Here is a 16,164-nt window from a genome sequence, read left to right on the forward strand (position 1 = left end):
TGAAGCAGGGATCTCATGGCTCAGTGGTGGGGCGACGTACCGAGGCAGCACTCACTGGTCAACTGAGGACAACTGAATGTATTTTAACAAGCAGGACTGAAGATGAAAGAATTCACTCCAGGGTGGAAGTGTTAATGGGAAACACAAGACGGCCATCATCATCTTTATCCTCATCATTCTCATCACCATCATCATTAACTCCGTCCCTCCCTCATTGTATTTGACATTATGTGCTGATGCTGATCTCCTCTGCTCAGCTGGGACACGCCCCAGGGAGAAACACTGTTTAGACAGACACCCCCCATGAGAGGAGGAATGTGCGTCACCTTGGGCCTGCTTCTTTCTTTTTCCAGCACCTCCCAGCTCCTTTTCTTTTACTCCCCCCCCCATCTCATCCACATTTTAATATCAATCTCAATGGACTCCATTAGTGCAGCACTTCTTTGAGAGCGTTAATTTGTTTTGTCAAAAGCTTTGTTTATCCCAGATTAATATCTCAATAAGCAGAGGAGTGCTGTACTGTGGTAAATGATAGTGATTATACAGTAGAGGGTCCGCGGCCCATGCTGTTGGACGGAGGCTCACACAACAGGAGTTTCTCCACCATTCAAAGCCCTCCAAACCTCTGATTACTATAATAACACTGTGGGTACTAATTTACTGCAGTGAACTCGCCCTCACTCTCTTTCCTGCTCCCTTTTTCGACTCCGTTTAACTGCAAATGTTTAACACAGTTCCCACTGCATGCCGCTGGCAAGCCTGACATGCATGTGCTCCAGTGGTTAGGTGGGAAGTTGCTTAAAAGGTGGGATACCCAACCTTCGACATAGTGCCGTCTCACCCCTGCAGCTTAGTGTCAGTGGTGAGTGAGCTATGGCATTGTTCAGCCTGTCATTAGACAGCAGAGGTCCCAGCAGGCCTACAGTCCGTTTACTCGCAGTTGACCCTTTCTTCCACAGACCTTTTTTTTTTCTTACCGGGGATTTTTGTGGCGCATGTCACACCAGGAGAGCGGTTGAGATGGGGGGCAGGAAACTGGTGTGCGAGTTCAAGAGCAACAGAGGAGCAGAAGGTCATTATGTCTGCAAAGATGGGCCCAAGAGGGGACAGAGTGGGGACAACATCAGCAGAGATGTCACAGATGTCACAAATTCATAGCCATAGGCAGTGAGAGGGAGGAGATGGCAGCGGGTGAGGGGGGTGGCAGTGAGGCTGTGCAGGATCTGGAGATGAGGAAGAGGAGGTGCTACTGTGTTTCAGAGGGCTTTCTGTTGGTGGTTTGCAGTCCAGAGGTTATCAATTCATTGTTGAAATTGATCAAGCCGGCATGTCAGATCTCCAGTCCGCTCATAGAATAAAACTAAATTTGCCTGTAGAGGAAGAAAGATGATGTGCTTGTTGTTTGGTCTCATGAATGCTTCCTTAGAAAAATGTGAAAATGAATCCACTGCCGCATCAGCCGATCAAATGGAGATTTTTAGAGCTAACAAATGCGACAGGATTTTCCTATAGAGATTTTTAAAAAGCAAATGTAAACAATGATAAAGTAGTACTATTTTGTTATTGGTCTCTTGTTACGTGTCCACATAACTGCTATACAGTACCTTTAGATTAGTTCTAAGAATATGTAGGGGTACAGCATAAACCCAGTGATGAGGTTTGTGCTGTTCCTCCTCTGTGTTGAATATGTGTCCGTGGAGCTGTGCCAGCAATTCAGGCCATCTTTAATGCACAGGGTGGGACCGACAAGGGGGCAGGGTGATGTTCTCCAAATGCTAAGCCCGTGAGGTCCATTCTACAGCGAGACCCCCAAGGTCCAAAACAATCATATCTTTTGACACACAGACATATAAACAATACACAGGCATGATTTTTTTCCCTTTTCTTCCTTTTCCGTCGCTGGGTGCACTGTCTCTGAGAGAGGGGGAGGAGCTGAATTGTGCCTGCATGTGCCTGTCCATGGCCGCAATGATCTCCATCCCATGATCGTTCATGGGACAGGCCAGGAAATGCTGCCTCAGATGTGTCTGTGTCCGTCATCAGAGGTAGAGGAGCTGGTTACAGCGAGTGTGAATGGGACATTCTGAGTATCAGCTAAAGGCTGTATTAATTAGATCAGCCCAGTAGAACCTGGTCAGTATTGGACGTCCCTGAAATGCTAAAATTAATGGGAATGAATTACTGGGTGCTCGTGGTTTTAAATAGCAGGCTGTAGGCACTGGTAGAAACAAAGACATTGTGCCATGTGGGGTTCTACATTTAGCACCATACCCAGAGCTTTCTGTGACTTTTCTATGAAATGGATAATTTATCATGTACCACTGAGACATTTGTAAACTGAGGTTAATATAACACCTTGATTCTGTTTTCTTTGAGAAATGATGTTTATATGTTTTATTTGATTTTTTTTTCTCACGGTCATTGCTTTGACAGCTGTCTGGGCCAAAGGGGATGACTTTCTGTGAGTGTTTGCGTCATCGCAGGTCAGAGCGACCTTGTATCAGCACATATTAATAAAAAACTATTGAAAATATGCATCAGTCATGCTTCAGGATTTCTCTGGGAACACACTGAAGAGCTCAGTTGTTATATACATGTGTGTGTGGTTGTATAGAATAACTGCTTGTGTGCTTATGCTTGTGCCAGTGTGATAAAAGCACAACAGCATGCAGAAATTACTATGAATCGTTCACTGTAGCATATGCATATAAGCTTCAGTTTACCTACCTTGTGATTCAAACCCGAAATGAAAAGACATCTTTAAGCACTGACACAGCGGTTATGTTTTATTCATGGGTTGTCCTGCAGGTTACGACAGCATTGTGTTGCTCATTCATGTACCATGGGAAGCAAGGGACCGAGGCCAAGCAGCGCAGCCCCTTCCTGAGTCAGCTCCCCTTTGAACCGCACACTGTATGCATATGCAGATTTGACCTGGTGGTCGGGATGAGGATGCTGTCAAACACTGGTCTCTGTCCAAAGCATACCGCACAAAGTGATCAAAGAGAGACAGAAAGAGGCGAGCAGTCAGTTTAGGCGACAGCACCAACACTCTCAGTGTTTGGACAGGGACTAGTAAGAGCTTTACGCACTGAGGGAGGTTGAGAAGACTGGTCCAATACTAATCTGGGGGAAAAAAAGGCTTTGTTTCACTGAGGTGACCTTAAGTCAGTATTACCGAGACCAGCCACACTGATGCTTTCAACCATTTCATATATATCTGTACGTACATGCAGACCTGTGGGCATACTTGCTCAGCTGGAACCAGTTTTACAAAGCATCAGTCAAGGTTAATTAATCATACAGTGTGATGTGATCCCTGATGTAATCTTTTAATAACTGCCGTTTGAATACTGACTTTTGAATGTAGATGTCTGTTGAGCCTCAACAGCAAACAACAGTAGGCGACCATTAGTACACTCCAGAGTGAGCATAAACATTGTGATCAACTAGAGATCAGTTATGGACAGCACACCTAAGTGTCTGGGTTATTGCAGCCCAGCTAGCTTCCCTTAAAGAAACAGTTCACCCAAAAAAATGTAATTCAGCAATTATCCACAAATAATTTCTGGAAATGAAATATTCATGAGGTGGCAGAAATATAACAGTATGCTGATTTAATTGCAAAGAATCAGATAAGTCATTATTTGTTTGGGGAGGCCCCCGAGTGAAGATCAAAAGAACTCATTACATTATTGTGGCTCATGAGTTAAACATTACATTGAACTATCTAATGGCGGCATTAGAAATCAATAAACAGTTTTATTTCCTAATTTTCAGGCGTTTTTCCAAATCCATAACGTAACATAAGCCCATCACTTAGCCTAAACATATTTCCCCTTTCAAAGGGCCATCTCAGGGCTTTCAAAAACTTGGATTACACTGGACCAGCTGTATGAAGCCATTTTATGCTTTTATTGTTATTTTTAAAACAAGTCCTTCAGTTGTTTATGAGAATGCTCAGTAACACTGTTTTGCTGTGAAGCTCCAGAAATCTTTTGTGGACTTAAAAAACTTCACCTGACTTTCCATCAGCATGGGGTGAGTAGATAATGACTGAGTGAACTGTTCCTTTAAGCCTCTTATCCTCAATGTGGTGTGATCAGTGTTTAGCTCCCACTGAGCTTTGTTTCTTCAACTGCTCATAATACTGTTGTGATTGGTAACTAATTAGCCAATATCCAATTATTATGTGCATCGGAGCAGAGAGGATTCATCCATAATTACAGACTCTCCCACGTGCCTCTTCCTTCCTTGTCATACATGTTATGACGACAGGGCCCACCCCCTACCCATCCACCCATCTGCCCAGCCCCTGCCTCAGTCATGTCCCCTCCGTGAAACTCCCTGCGAGGGGAGACTCTGAGGCTGTGACCATTCGATCACCCTCTTCTACCCAACACTTTCACACACTGACATATCAAACATGAGCAACAAAGCCTCTAACCCCTGACACACTCTCTTTCTGGTGCTCGGTCCATCTGAGAGGTTTTTCGTCAAGGTCACTGCACATTTAGGGAAGTAAAAACAGAATCAGACATTAACTTTCCAACACCCACAGGGTCCCTCAACAGACCCCAAGAGACAGAGAGACGTATTAAATTCAGCCCGAACCGCTGTGTGTGTGTGTGTGTGTGTGTGTGTGCGTGTAAAACTGTAATTATACCATACATCAAACCACACAGGAAACCAATCTTTTAAGGACTTTAACATACAACACTTAAATTACCTGGTGCTTTGTAATGGACGTATTGTCCCTTTATTGTTTTTATTAATAAATCACATCACGATACTAGAAGGTAGATCAACACACTGATTGCCTATAGAAGAATCACACAATAGTCAATCAGCCGTACTTTAACAGGGCTTTGATTTATTGAAACATTATTATCTCCACCCGCAGTGGTTGATTATAGAAATACAGTATGTAACAATGAGGTATATATTTTGTAGGTGTAAGTACAATTAGGGATATTGAAGCCATTGCAATCTGGGATTAATGTGAAATAATGGCGTTTGCATCTCTCAACAAAAGTAATAAGAGGAGTAATTATGTTCCTGCGTACCTCAGTGGGGCAGGACTCATGACTATTTACTGCCCCCGTGTGGTAAACTGTTCAGTAACACTGGTGTGGCTTCCTTCGATAAAAAAAAATGACCAGGCAGTGAAATCCAGAGTGGACTAAAGCATTTATTCAATCAAAACACAGTTCATCATATTCAAATATACCTATAGTCCTAATTATTATGTTTAAAATACAGAATAATTGTTTAAAAATACATTAAAAACCTAAAGCAAAGCAACTGAGTATATGAGCAACAACAGAAAAACGCAGTACTACAAAAAGATAAATGAATTGAAAAGCAAGCACATTGAATAAAATAACAATATATAGAGCTGTGATTCGGTGAATATGATTATAATTAATCAGCTATAGAAAGAAAAAGTAGAAAAGATAAAACACACTGAATGTATTCAGCAGCTTCTTCTCATTAAAACCATCCATTCTAATGAGGTATAATATGTTAAATAATATATATATGTCTAATTTATGAATACAGTACTGTATGTATTTATACAATACATTATACATGTTATATAAGTACATTAATATTTATACATTGATAGTAATGTATTAATATTAATACATCTATATTAACCCATAAGAACCAATGGTGACACACACTCGTCACAAACAACACACAAATGTCCTACAATGGGTCTGGGTTCTTATGGGTTAAGTTGTCTCAGCTTGGTTTGTGGTACTTTAACTGACATGGTTCACCCCTACTTTGGTCAAGTGATGCACTGAACACTCACAGTAATGAAGTTTAAAATTAGACCAGTGTTTTCATTTTATTGATCAGTGTATACTGTGATTACTGTCAGGTAATACGATAGTTTGGCAAAATGTAGTAAACAGTATTCATCTAAATGTAATTACCCAAATTATTATGTCATCTGATCCGTCTGATTGACTTTTTATACGTCAGCGAATACGGTCAGACGGAGGCACAGACAAGACCGGTTTCCACCAGGATCGTCTCATTTTATAAAATGGTTTAAAGATGCTGTAATTATATAAAATTCAGCACATTAGGCTTGTAAAAATATATATTTTCTGACCTTGTTTAAAAAGAAATAATTATTTAAAGCTGCTGTAAGTGTCGTTGTTTCAGTTAACGTCCTGTCCGTTTCTCAGTTAATAATCCTCTCCCTCCTCTACGTCGTAACAGGAACGTGCAGCGGTAATCGCCAGACATGGCAGCAGACAGGAGGATCGTGCTCTCTGCCTCTTTATGGAGCTCTCTGTCCTGATTGGATAAATTGGCAGGGATACCAGAAAACGTCTTTTCTCCTCTACTGCATGAATTTTATTACTTTGATAAAATAAATATCACTTACAGCAGCTTTAAACAAATGTGCTGGACCTGATCCCAAAGCAGTTGCCAGGAAATGTACCACATACCATAACTTTATGTTATAATATAGGATGATATTATTATCACCATCATTATTATTATTATTATTATTATTATTATTATTATTATTATTATGTTTTTATGTTCTTCGTGTTGGCCGTTGACTCCACGTCAGCGTCCTGCAGCAAACAAAGCATTTGCAAAATCAAACAAACGTCATAAAAAAATATTTTAACGGAAAAAAGATAATAAATTATATATTAAAAGTTACTTACCAGTGAAGTAGAGCACCTTCTGACCCGCTCTGTGCCAAAGCTGTGTTCGTACACCGAAACAGTTTCACCTGTCTTGTCTTGGATGGCAGCTCTGGAGACAGAAACAACAAGAAATAGACATGAGCCTCACAGCAAAGCTTTGTCTATGCTCACTTTCTGAGCAGACGTCAGACAGGTTCTGAAGTTCAGATCGGCCCTTCAGATTTGGGATGGGGATGGGGAGAGCAGTTGAGAAAGTTACTCCTGACAGCTGTCCAAACAGCAGCAACAGGCAGAATGAAACAAGGCGTGAAAGAGACTGGAAATTGGAAAGTGAAAGAGATTTCTCTTTGGGCACAGTTAAGAGTGCAGAGTGACAGAGAGCAAGTGGCAGTCTCACCTCGGATTCAACAGCAGAGGCTGTCCTCCATTCTCGTCTTCAGGACCACGATCACCGACAGCCCATCCATTGCGCATTTTCTTGTTCCTGAGGAAGAATTTAAGGCCGTTATCAGTTAATAGCTGAAAAACCCAGAATGACTTCAGGTCAGATCAACCTGGACTCAGATTGGCGCATTCAGTGACACCGTTGTCTAGTTTTGTTTCTATTTTCTGCTCTTTTGGAGGAAAACATTTTAAAATGTAAACATACATGTAAATATAATTCACTTTTACTTGTACGTTTGATACTTATGTACATTTAATATCAGATATTTCAGATATCAGATATCTTCAGATACTAGTACTACTCAAGTACTATTAGTACAGATGACTATTATATTAACATGATATCTTTACTTTTACTCAAGTATGACTTTGGGGTAGTTTTACAGCATTGACTGCAGACTTACCCGAGAGCGCCTTTCCCTCTGTTATCATTCACTCCTCCTGGATCATCCCTCATGTACCTGTGGAAGACAAATACAAACGCTGTTCAATAAGAATTGTGTAAATAATTGATAGTAAACACACTGACAATCCATTCAGCAGCCGAAACGCCTACCTGTGAATGTCTCCATGATTATAGGCTCCGTTAACGTCGGGGGCAGTTGTGTCTCCACTGCAAAACAAACTCTGGGTAAGAATGGCACTGAATCTCCTCTGAGACATCACATCCACAACCTGCCCCGTTAAAGGGTCACTTCACCCAGATCCTCAAAACTAAAACAGACTACAGACACAAACAAAAGTAAACAATTTTCCTTCTCACTTTTTAGACTCCTGGATTCTCCCGTTGCTCAGGGTGCGGTCAGGACTGAAGGATTCAGGAGTCTCACCATCAGGCGCAAGATCAATACTATGGAGACAAAGGTAGCTTTTAGCAGATTACAGTCTAGACTGACAGTTGTTATTAAAAAACAAAAACACTTTGAAAGTTTTGAAAAGCAGTTTCACCTGTCAGCACACACACTTTCAAGTGTGTCATCAGGGGCAGATAGTGGTTCACTACAATGACAAAGAAGCTTTGTTAGCTCACGCTGTTAGCTTGGCTGGAGTGAGAGAATTATTGAAAATTAAGTAAATAAATTTACTTATTTGCAATTCACTTTTTCTCTGGAGCAGCACAACTGAAACAAATATTCACCTGCCATCAAAGTGAGGCTGGTATTGTTTTCACTTTGTGAATCTGTGTGTTTGTGCGTGTATGTGTGTGTCATCACGGCAAAATGGGGTCCTGGACTCGACTTTTGTAGCGGGAATTATACTGTATGTCTGTCTGTGGACCACGATAACGCTGCATGATGCAGTCACAAAACTTTACAGATGTGTAGTTAAAACCAAAATGAAGGTCGAGTTTGAAGACTGGCTTTTAAAAAGTCAGCGGTAAACTACATGTTGAAATGGATAAGCACTGAAGAACATGTACTCATGTGTGCTCAAATGAACAGGGCAAGCTGAAATGTACATTAAAGTGAGACTGACCCAGTTTCTTCTGTCCTCACAGCCTGGGAAGTTTTCGGTCTGAGACGTGCCAGCTGGTAAGAACACCACTTCCTGAAACAAGAAACAAACAGCAAGCATTTCTGAATCCACACACAAAAATGTGTAATTGTCATTAACAGTTATTTGTAATTTCATGTAGAATATAACTCACTTCACTTTCTTTTTCCGAAGACAAAGCATCAGGGTGATCATGATGATCCCGATGAGCAAGATGAGCAAGATGACCACAATGACCCAAGGGGGCACTTTCATATGTGATCCACCGGCTGTGCGATAGACAAAATGCAAATATGTTATCATCAAATATTAATTTGCGTTTTTTGTGTGTTTGTTTTGTATTTTTTTTCAACAAATTCATAAATAGTAATGCCAAGAAAAATGTTGACAATAACTTCAAAATGTCACAGAATAAACCTGCACTCACATGGAGAGTCCTGTGGTTTTGGTGAATGACTCGGATCAGGACTTGTCACTTCCTCTGTTTAAGGTAAAGAGGCGGGATCATTTATCTGTCACATACGTGTGATGTACATGAAGAGTTTATTTGTAAAATCGGATAAATGTTATTCTTAAAATGAATAAAACAACAGCGGTTTGATATCTCCTGGACTGCAAACCTAAATAATAATGACTTGATAAATGAACCCTTCATATGTATGTATTTATAATTAAGGGTGAGATAAGATTCAATCAGTTATTTAACATCTCATTGTCTTACCAGTTTTTAAATGCCAACAGCTCTCCCTCACACGTTCTCCCTAAAAAAAAAAAAAAAAGCAAAGTCTATTGTGGGAGTGGAGAGTACATATTTCACATTTACAACAAGAAAAATCAACTTGTATTCATTTACTTCATATAAGTGCGTATTGAAATAGAGGGAAACTCACACGATCTATGCATTTTACATGCAGGTCTCGGCACTCTCTTGTGGTGATTGAACTGTTGTCAAAGCTCGTCACTTGAGGCGAATGTACAAACGGCGGAGCCTGAGCAATCTTTGTCTGTTGAGATAAAAATTCCCCTTGAGTGACGTCAACAACGGATATGGTCAAACAGAGTTCTTTATCAACCTCCAAATCACAGTCAAGCATTCACTTTCCCTTTAAAGTCCTTGTAAAAATGATTTCTGAAACAAAACTATCACTACTACAGATTTAGAAGCAAATCAAAATACCTCATTGTCAGTCACTTCAGTCGTCCAACCTCCCTGGCTCGGTTGAGGACAATCGTATGAAAACTTGAATCCGTTATCCGTCTTGATGTCAGGGCAGGAAATATTTATCTGAGGGCATTCTGTGAGTTAACAAAGCATATCATTACAAACTTTCACACACGAAAAGAAAAAAAAAACAGGAAGAGCATAAAACTCTCACGAACGTTCAGAGTGTGAAGATTCAGGAAGTAACAAACAAACTGTAAAAAGAGCGAAAACAGGAGAGAAAACATATTCACTGTGTTTCAGCTCGTACCTTGTGCCTTTCCAACACAGACAACGGTGAAAATAACAAGATTGCGAAGCATTTTAAGTGTCATTTCGTCGAAGTGAAAGAGAGAAAATATCAACAGGCTCACTCTACAGGTTGGGGTTTGAAAATACTCACTTCCTCAAACTCAGCAGGAAGTGACATCACACGTGTCGTCACAGATTTTTTTCCTGAGCAGCACTCATCTGTATCACAACACATCAATCTGCCCAAACAAAAACAAACACAGACCACAGAACATGTATATTTCTAAATTATATGTAAGTAAAATGAAAATTATAGACATCCATACAGAGAAAATAACATAGATACGGTCGTGTTAGTCTTTACAGGAAAGATAAGTCAAGGAACAATAAATAGAATAAGTAAGTGAGACATTGGGAGGAAGAAAGGAAAAGAAAGAAGAAAAAAAGCGGGGAGGGAAGCTACTCAGAGATAACTGGTGAGTTTCAGCTCATACATGACAAAATATCTCTAATCCAGTGTGAGTGGGAAGGAGGGGCAGAGTCCTTCCACTTATGAAAGCTCGTCAAGCCAGTAATGAAGTAAAAGCCGACATGTTCAGTTTTGCTTTTGGCAAACCAAATCTGGAGCCATACCAAAAATCACAGACAAAGGATTTGGCTCAATTTGGTGGTGAAGGGTTTCTGAAATAGTTTGAAAAACTGATGTCCAAAACTTAATTAAGGGGAACATGTCCAGTAACTGAAGGAGTGAGACGGCTGCTCTTTTCTCACATGTAGCGTCCACATCAGGGTCCTGGGTACTAATGTGGTATTAGATATTAGTATTTGATAATAGAGACAGACAACAGAGAGAAATATATCAAATTGGGATATTAAAGTAACATTATCTAACATTTTCACCTGAAGATAACAGCTTCAAAATCAATTGATGGTAGTGTCTTGATCACAGCGTCACATACATGTTTACTTCAACATACAAACATTATTATGATGTAATGAGTTTTGTTTGTAGTTAGCACATACTTTACATTTATTGTAAGCCGTGGGATTTGTGTTTACGACAGTGGTGTTGCTCTCAGAAACTGTGGGGGGCGCCAAATCGCACAAAATGCCAATTTCTACATGATATTTCTTTAAACACAGTGTGTGCTGCCTATTTGACCTATTTTAGCATTTAACCTCTGATCCGGGATGCTGTAAAACATAAATTAAACAGTGTGATTATTAGCTAATCCTTTTAGACATATTGAATTTTCATTTGATTGAAAAAAGCACAACGACAATATATTTAATGTCGAACTCATTAACTCATATTCTGAATTACATGTCAGCAGCACCTTTCTAACGAGTCATGACAGGAGCAACAAAAGACTGTGAAAGTTAAAAACACCAGTTTTGTAACATTACACATGTAAACAGGTTCATTGGTAACAGGCGAGAGTATCATGATTGGGTTTGAAGGGAAACCACTTTGTGAAACACATGATTGTATAAAGAAGATTACTACATGGGCTCAGGAACAAGTTATCTGTCAACAAGGCAAATGCATTTTTCTTTTATTTACACTCTTCACAGCGTCCCAACTTTTTTGGCATTCGGGGTTGTTTATTGCGATTGTGCCAAATGCTCCTGCTGTTTGAAATTTGCAGTTGTACACACCCAACACAAGGGGAGGCCGTCGTCCTACAGGTCAGAGACACACATTAAACAGACTGCCCTGACTCTTGTGAAGAGAGAAACACAACCACCGCAGGGTTTTAATTTCACTCCAGAGGAAATGATAATAAAGAGAGGACAACAAATAGTCTCTGGTAATTCCCACCAACACAAACACAAACAAACAAACAGATGTGTCATTAGATAAACACATCCTGCAGCCCAGTGTGGAGTCTGTCATGTGGCGGGGGTGTTTTCATCACCCAGGTGGAGGCATTTGTCTTTCTCCATGTCCACATTTGTGTTGTGTATATCCTCATGTTATCTGTGCGGACAGAGGATGGCAGTCCTCCCAACATATTCCAACCATGAGACAACAGAGGGAGAACAGAGGCCTCCGAGTACTCAAAGAGGCCTCTGTCATGTCCCTTTAACACACACACACACACACACACACACAAACACACACACACACACACACACACACACACACAGTACAAGGATAAAGCAGAAGCCGCCATGGTGCAGCACGCTTCATTTACACTGCATCTTCTCTGGTCCACCGAGAAAACACAGAACCCAGTCTGTGTCACTCAATACGGGCCCCTCTCTATCTCTTCAACTCCGTCTACTTCCCTTCCTCCATCCCTCCGTCCCTCTCCGCCTCTCCTTTGCGCTCCCCTGTCTCTCTTACATCACAGCAGTCCAGCAGTGCAGTTGAGCAAAAAAAAAAAAGTGATTTCAAAACATACTCTCAAGTTTCCACCTTGAACCTCGTCATCACATCGCCGTGGGAATGGATAAAGTGACATTGAGGCCAAGCAGATTTACTCATTAGCCAATTTGGTGTGACTAACCACTTTAATATTGCATCAGTTTTGATTGCTTCATCACTCCTTGGCGAGGCCCTTACTGAGTAAAGATGACACTATCACAAGAGACATGAATGAGAGAGTAAATGGACTTGGCTCAGCTCCCCTGGTGGGACGCTGTGTGGAAGTGTCCAAATCGTCTGATCCGTTCTCCACAGATATCAAGTGACAGAGGGAGGGCTTGGATATCCTAGCATCCTTCTCCATATCCTCAGAGCCCCTGCATAAACAGAGGAGAGCAGCGATGACGCAGGACAGGCCGAAAACACACACACAGCTATGAACATGCTCGTCTCGCGGCCCACACTCCCACAAACGCTGTCTCTGGTGCTGTGATCTGCAACGAGGAGTAAATTCCAAGCAGTCTAAACACGACTTTTCGGGTAAATAATTACAATTCAGTTGCGTTTCAGTCCTCTCCCCATCTGTCTCAACCCCTTCCATCTTGTTCCGCTCACAAGAGCTGCGATGAGAGATAAACAGCTCTCTCTTCCCGTCTCTCTGCCACCCCCTCAATCCCTCATTCTCACTGTGTGTGGATGAGGGTAGTGCTCTGAGAGTTAGACAGTTTTGTGAGGAAAAGAAGGACTGGGGTGAATCAATCCCCATAAAGTTTGTACGGTTTACTCTTATGAACCTAAGTTTAAAACAAAAACTGGGTGCACCATTCAGGGGCGTGTGAGTTGTGGAGTCAAAGCAGAGGCAAAGCAACACCCTGAGAATCCTGAGTAGCTCTGAAACAATAGTTCTGGCTGCTCAGTACCCTGCTTGGCTTGAGTTTGTATAGCTCCACAACGGTTTCAAAATACACCCAGTAGAAAGCGCACCGCAACTAAAACAGCATATATAGGCCAGGAGTGACTCTTATTAAGCAAACAGTATCATGTTCACACCCCGACAGTGAGGATTTTGGACTTTCTGTATAGATAACACATATTTTTCAGTAATATTATTCAACACCACAGATCCTTACATCAGCTTTTTCCTTGAACCTCAACCTCAGAAGCGATTGAACCGTGGAGGGGAAAAGCATCGAGTCAATGGGGGAGCTTTCAAGTAAAATGGTAATAAGAGTAATCCCTCATTCTGGGTGCAGGACCAAAGGAGAGGTGAGTTAAGAGAGCAGCAAATGGTGCTGGGACTGTTAGAGACACTTTGGTCTGTCCAGTCGGCTCAGTGTGAAGCCTGAAACTCCCACTGGCACAGGCTGGATATCACAAAGGGACGTCTACAGGCTGCCAGCACAGGAAGCACACCAACACCAACACACACTTACCCGAATATGTACACACATTCATCTGGGCTTCACCAAGCTCAATACATGTACTAATAATACATAAATATTCAATCATGCTGTGTGGTTACAGTACATTATGGCACTTACATACCAAAAAATGAACAGCTAATAAAAGTAAATTACCAGGTCTGAAAGAATATTATTCATGTGTGCTCCGAGTGGAGGTGTCATGGGAGTGTATGAATTTATGAAATCACGGGGGCCTCACACAATACCATGTACACCCCCACCCCATCTACTCCTCCTACACACATATTAAAAGCCCCTTCCAGAGCCGCCAACTCTCCCCCTCATCTCCAAAAAACCACAGCAGCCCTTTACAGAGCCTGGTTAGCCTGGGCACAGCAACCCGATCCTGCTGAGAAAGTCTTATAAAAGGAAGCAAATAAAACAACCCAATCAGAAACACCTCTCCTCCACGGAGCCAAACATGAAACATCGAAAAAGATTTTCTACTAACAGACCAACCCCTGCCCGAGGGCCTATCAGAGTTTGAATATAAAAGCATCACATGCATTCGGTTATAACGTACAAATAGCCACGTCAAAGCCCTGCACAGCAGCTCTAATTCACATGGTGCTGAGGCACATGTTGTGCAATATCAGAGAGCAACTTGGACAGCCTCGATTAATCTGTTTTCCAGCTCAATCTCCTGAGAGGGATCTCTGTCAGAAAACAACCCTCTCTGTTTGAAGCGTGGCCTCCAGTTAAACTTGTTCAACTTCTGCCTTTCTCTGCACATTTCACTCTCCCGCTTTCCCTCTCACTCCACTTTTCTTCCCATGTCATCTCTTCCAGCCTCTCACTGCTCTTTGCTCTCCTTTGCCATCGTTCTCTCCCCAGTGTTTCTTTTCTTTACTCTCTTCATTTCTTTCCCCCCTTGTGATTCGCTGCTGGCTTACGTCTCAGTATTTGGCTGGGCGAACCCAGGGCAAGCGTGTCTTGTTACAGCAGTCCAGGCCTTCTGGTAAAGCCCTGCATTGTGAGGGATAATCCCTCAGAAACAATCAGGATTTTTATACTGTGCCCTCTGTTATTCCTGTAGCTTCACACGTAAATATACACACAGAATGCACACACACACACACATACAATACAACTCACACACGCTGCCATTTGTTCTGACACAGAAACAAGTACAAGGACAAGCTCTGGCATGCACTGCACATTAAGTGGACTCATGAGAAAGTATGCAAGAAATTCACATCAAATTGCCCTTTTAGTTAATTTTGTTTACAAGCTTCTCTTTGTTCTTTCTGTCATTCAGAATCCAAGGCGGCCCACCTACAGCTGTGAGTGACATGACGGGAGTTTTAGGGGACAGGGATTTGTAAATGGGGAGTTGCTGCAGCCCTGTAAAATGTCAGTTAAGTCAACATGTCTATCACTGTCATGTTATGTTAAAGGCAGCCCTTCTGTGGCTGTTCACACTTGGCTGAGCCCTATTGTTAAATAAACAAAGCCGTGTGTTGGGTTGTGCTGCAGATCAGTGAGGCAATCAGGCTCTCACCTTAAAGATCAGAGTGAGGAGAATTAAGGGAGCAGAGCAGCACACTGCAAGAAATGTGCATTTGTACACACGTCATCAAAACCAATGCAAAAATGTGCCAACAGCTTTTTTTTGACAGCAGACATTTTGACATGTAATAAGCACAGGTGAAATTAATAACATTAACGACAGCCGTGTGCCATTGAGGTGTTCCACTTCCAGCCTCCTGGTACCTCACTGCGCCGTCATTAAAGTTATTTGCTCCATTTGACATTGTACTTTTCTGCAAACCAGCCAGGTTACAGCTAGGCAAAAGGCTGCCAAGCGTCGAGATGTCATTTCGACATTTGTGAGCACAAAACCACTTGACTGATGTCGGGACATTTTCCAGACGTGTAAGTGGCAAAAAAACAGATATTTTTGGCTGGACGTCAGGATAATTTACAGCCAAAAACATCCTGCACGGTCAGTGTTTCGGCCAAAGAGCTGCACTTAAATTCACCACAGAGACGACAGCTGACGGCCGTCTAGCTGGTGCTGTCTGCACCTGCATTAGAGGAAGTACCTCTTCATAGCACCAGGTAGCAGTAGTCTGTACTTTTGCCATGAAAAATAAGGAATAAGAAAACGTCCTAATTGAATGACTGGCTCCGCTGCCGATTCTACGTGCTCAATTGGCTAAAAAGTCACCGACAAGGGCCGTCTAGTGCCAGTGGTGCAGAACACACCAACAACAACTAGGGCCACAGACGCTCTCCGACGGCCCCGACATGGTGCGT

General features: G+C 41.8%; 1 protein-coding gene across 1 annotated transcript; it reads right to left on the reverse strand.

The window, feature by feature from the left end:
* Positions 1 to 5,183: 5,183 nt before the first annotated feature.
* Positions 5,184 to 10,179, reverse strand: LOC141019428 (uncharacterized). Its single transcript, XM_073494339.1, has 14 exons — positions 10,091 to 10,179; positions 9,796 to 9,914; positions 9,509 to 9,622; positions 9,340 to 9,379; positions 9,046 to 9,099; positions 8,773 to 8,887; positions 8,601 to 8,672; positions 8,073 to 8,123; positions 7,888 to 7,974; positions 7,681 to 7,737; positions 7,529 to 7,585; positions 7,078 to 7,164; positions 6,699 to 6,789; positions 5,184 to 6,602 (listed from the first exon to the last, which is right to left on the reverse strand). Exons 1-14 carry the CDS (start codon positions 10,152 to 10,154, stop codon positions 6,555 to 6,557), a joined length of 1,056 nt encoding a protein of 351 aa, XP_073350440.1. The 5' UTR covers positions 10,155 to 10,179; the 3' UTR covers positions 5,184 to 6,554.
* Between the last annotated feature and the right edge of the window lie 5,985 nt (positions 10,180 to 16,164).

This window comes from Pagrus major, chromosome 23 (assembly GCF_040436345.1).
Source record: "Pagrus major chromosome 23, Pma_NU_1.0".
Taxonomy (NCBI): Eukaryota; Metazoa; Chordata; class Actinopteri; order Spariformes; family Sparidae; genus Pagrus; species Pagrus major.